The sequence below is a fragment of a genome, unplaced genomic scaffold (assembly GCF_019419815.1).
Source record: "Pyrus x bretschneideri cultivar Hongxiangsu unplaced genomic scaffold, Pyrus_bretschneideri_v1 Contig397, whole genome shotgun sequence".
In the NCBI taxonomy this organism is placed as follows: domain Eukaryota; kingdom Viridiplantae; phylum Streptophyta; class Magnoliopsida; order Rosales; family Rosaceae; genus Pyrus; species Pyrus x bretschneideri.
Genome location: NW_025999720.1, coordinates 1 through 3911, shown reverse-complemented (window position 1 = coordinate 3911; position 3911 = coordinate 1). Strand labels below are relative to the sequence as shown.

Below are 3911 nucleotides of genomic sequence, written 5' to 3'. Positions count from 1 at the left end.
TTTCATTAAAGGATAATAACTTGAAAATCAATGACAAATACAAGTGTTGACCCTTAAAAATTACAAAGCTTACGTGGCATGCAGGCCGAGTAACTAATAAGCTAACTACGTCCTTCGGTTGAATGAGGGGCGTGCGAACTCATCGGCTGAGCTCAGCTGAGGAGTAAAATTTGTTGATGTTGTGTTGAGCGCGTTGCTGACTTCTTTATCTTGCGACTGCGGCCGAGGAAGGAACAAATCTCAGCATTTGGATTCTCGAGCCTGAAGACAAGGCTGCTAGTTCTGCAAAGTTCATAAATCGTCAGCGCCGGATTCGGTCACAATGATTATATTCGTGAGAGTATAAGCACGTCGAATCGAAACCAGACTGTACTAGAGTTTTTTTGCTTTGCCATCAACACCCGAAGAGTTTTGTTTTTCACTTCCACTTGTTGGCTTTGGAGCTTTTGATAGTTGTTGAGTAGCAGCAGAGAGCAGAATGTTGAGAAAGTAGAAAGTAGAGAGCAACCGAAGAAAAGGGAAACAAGGGCTATTGTTTTTTTGGGTTGTGAGATTGCCAACACTTTGTAAACTCCTATTTGGTTGATAGTGGATTATTAAGTGAGCTCCTACTGCTCCGAGGACGTACTCCAGTTACATTGATTGTTGAGGAACCTCGTTAAAATATTGGTGTCTTTGATATTTTGTTTTTGTATTTCATTTGATATATTTCCTGTGAGTTAGCTTGAGTTGGTTCCAATTGGTTTGGTGCTATTCTAGCACAACAGTATGAGACTTTGTGGAGGCGCTTGGAGTTGTTTTCTTCGTAGTGGCAATTGATCTAACAAGTGGTGGGGGTGAGTGGTTCTGCATATTAGACAGCTCTGGGGGAACGTGTTGAAGTGCATGTAATTGAGAAGCTTGGAATTGGGGTTAGTGGACACGGCGGTGCTCATCCGTTATGTGAATAGCGACATACATAGTTTTAGTGCTGAGAGAAAAAGTTGAGAGGTGCTCTGCACCAAATAGTGGTGAATACTCCTTCAGCTGCAAACAAACACATAGCCTGTGGCGAAGCTCGTTGGTAGATATTGTCAATGGGGTGATATCACACTCCTGTTTTTACTTTGAGAAAATTGTATCAATGGTCCCTCAATTTTAACCTAATTGGTGTCATGGTCTCTCAACTAAAAATCTATAACTATTGGTCCCTCAACTCCTTAAAACATGCAACTATGGTCATTTTCTTCAATCCCGTTAGAACTTCTGACAAAATAAGTCACATGTCATACACATCAGGCTGAATCAAAGCGCAAATATAGAAAACCAAATGAGAAAAATTTTTGCAACGGTCTCTCACTTTTAACCCAACTAGACAAATGGTCCCTCAATTTTAACTTAATTGGAGCAATGATCTCTTAACTTTAACCCACTTGTAACAATGGTCCTTCTAACATAACTCATTTTAATGGAATTTTGACGGAGTGAATGAAAAGGACCATAACTGCACGTTTTGATGAGTTAATGGACCAATGATCATAAATTTTTAGTTGAGGAGACCATTACTCCAATTTGGATTAAAATTGAGAGACCATTGCTCTAATTTTCCCTTGTATTTCCCGCACACCATTTTTATTAATTTTTGTACTTTCATCTTTAATTTATAGCCGAAAGTGAGTCCTGTGTGGAAAGTAAAAATAGTTGTGTGAATATCACAGCCATTTGTCAATATGACGTCAGTATATGAAATATAATATTGACATAAAGGCGTTTATAATTGGTAACTATACATTAATGTAATATATAGAAGACCCAGGTTTAGTCAGCTTCTCCTCCGTTTGCACTCAAGTTCGAATTCACTTTTATTTATTTAGATGAATTTATAGTAAAACATTATTTGTATTGAAAGAATTATCCGAAGGAGTGGCGAAAGTGCTTCATTCCCTTTATTGGTACCGTACTATTTGTATGTATTCTTCCGCAAACTCATAGTTTAGGATACCCAAACTATTCTAAAACCTGGAAACTAAAAACGACTCAAACTTATATTTTAACTCCAATCAAGATTTATCATTGTATCGAAACAACTCTAATCGATTTCTTTATGCCCTTCAGCATCTCGGAGAAGGAAGTGTTCATCCTGAAACCTCAAATTGTAGTAATCACATTGACTTATACTGCAAGAAACGAGTACGGTCGTACAAACAGAAGTATTCAAAATGGTATATTTTCTTTGCGGACAAAGTATAGGCCAGTAGGACCACCATTGGGGAGTAGCGCCAACCTGACGATGCTTTCAGCACCTTCATCGATGGTTAAGACACCAAGATTGAAGCTCATATCTGTTTTTACTAACCCAGGGCTCCCACAGTTGATGCAGAAATTCAGATACTTCTTGGCCAGAATCCTAGTGTACGCATTCAAGGCTGCTTTCGAGACTTTGTACGCTGGAAAGATGTGAGACCAGCCTTTGGTTTCTAGCAAATCATGTTTATAGTCTTCCAAAAACTCACTCAAAACAGCTTCTATTCTCTCTTCTGTAATGCTCTCAGCATCACTAAGTACCTCTTTGGCCCTTCCATTTGGAAAATTCTGAAGCAACACAAAAGACGGGAGAGCTTTAATTTGATTCGAAAAACAGAAAAATTGCATCTTGCTATCTATGTAGAACTAAATACATGGATTGCTCATAATTAAACATTTCATCAACACAGTTCAGAGCCATTTCCGGAAAATTGGTTTACTCTGGCATTCAACTAATGTTCTAATGTAATTCCAGAGCTCCAATATACTTCATTAAGCACGGAAAAGACTTATAAAGTGTGTAATTCTCCGCAGATAAATTGACTAAACCATTTAGTTCAACTTCTAAAACGGTAAAACCACATTAACTACTAGTCGAAACTTGATCTTGTTTGAAATACCAAAAACAAATCACATTTTATTAGTTGTTCATACCGTCAGCTTAGCAAGAAGGGAAGAAACATTAACGATTCTTGGTGAATCCGATAGCTGGAGGAGGGGCAAAAGCGCTTCAGTCACACTTTTGGCACCATAGTAGTTTGTTTTAAGGCATTCTTCTGCTAACTCGTAGTTTGGTGTCGTCGATATTTCACTAAAATTGATTTCTTCTGGCTTCTGCATAATTGCATACAAGAAAAGAACGTTAATGAACACTCTCGGGAAGTTTGCATCATTACTTTCCTAAGTTACAAGAGAGAAATTCTTAGAAGGATTCTGTTCTGAAAACCGATTACTCTTATCAATCATATATATATATATGATTGCTTTATATATAGAATCTCACCTTACCACTTACAGCTGACCTGAAACTTTCAGGGTCTACCATGCTTCCATTGATTCCTGCATTGTTTACCTACACAGTAAAAAAGGTTCCAACATTTCAACTTCAAACTTAAATTAAAACAAGAAGCAGAATTGCAATATTATCTCTACTGATCTAAGCAAGAAACCCCAACTTAATTTTCAAGATTTACATACCAAGATATCGAGTTTCGCGAATTGGGTTTTGACAAAATCTGCAAGGGAAGCAATGCTAGCAGAATCTGTAACATCAAGCTGATGAAAAACCACAAGCTCAGAGAGCCCAAAATCTTTCAATTTCTCAACAGCTTCAAGACCCCTCTTCTCATCTCTTGCAGTTAACACTACTATGACCCCCTTTGAAGCCAATTGCTTAACAATTCCAAATCCAACCCCTTTGTTTGCCCCTGTCACAACTGCATACCTGACCAAAATATGAAAAACAGATTTCAGATAAATAAGAAAAAATGGGATTTTATTTATGTGGTTAAAGGATGAAGAAAACTAGACACTTACGTTTTACTTGCTTCTGCCATTGTTGATTGTCTTTGAGCTTGTTCCTTCGCTTGGCTCTTTCCTGGTTGTCAAAGTTTCATGCCATCATTTTT

The 3911-nt window shown here is 37.7% G+C and overlaps 1 protein-coding gene across 1 annotated transcript; it reads right to left on the bottom strand.

The window, feature by feature from the left end:
- Positions 1 to 1994: 1994 nt before the first annotated feature.
- Positions 1995 to 3911, bottom strand: LOC125468666 ((+)-neomenthol dehydrogenase-like). The gene is made up of 5 exons (XM_048564837.1): positions 3820 to 3911; positions 3481 to 3727; positions 3287 to 3355; positions 2938 to 3117; positions 1995 to 2571 (listed from the first exon to the last, which is right to left on the bottom strand). The coding sequence occupies exons 1-5, from the start codon at positions 3837 to 3839 to the stop codon at positions 2194 to 2196; spliced, it is 894 nt and encodes a 297-aa protein (XP_048420794.1). The 5' UTR covers positions 3840 to 3911; the 3' UTR covers positions 1995 to 2193.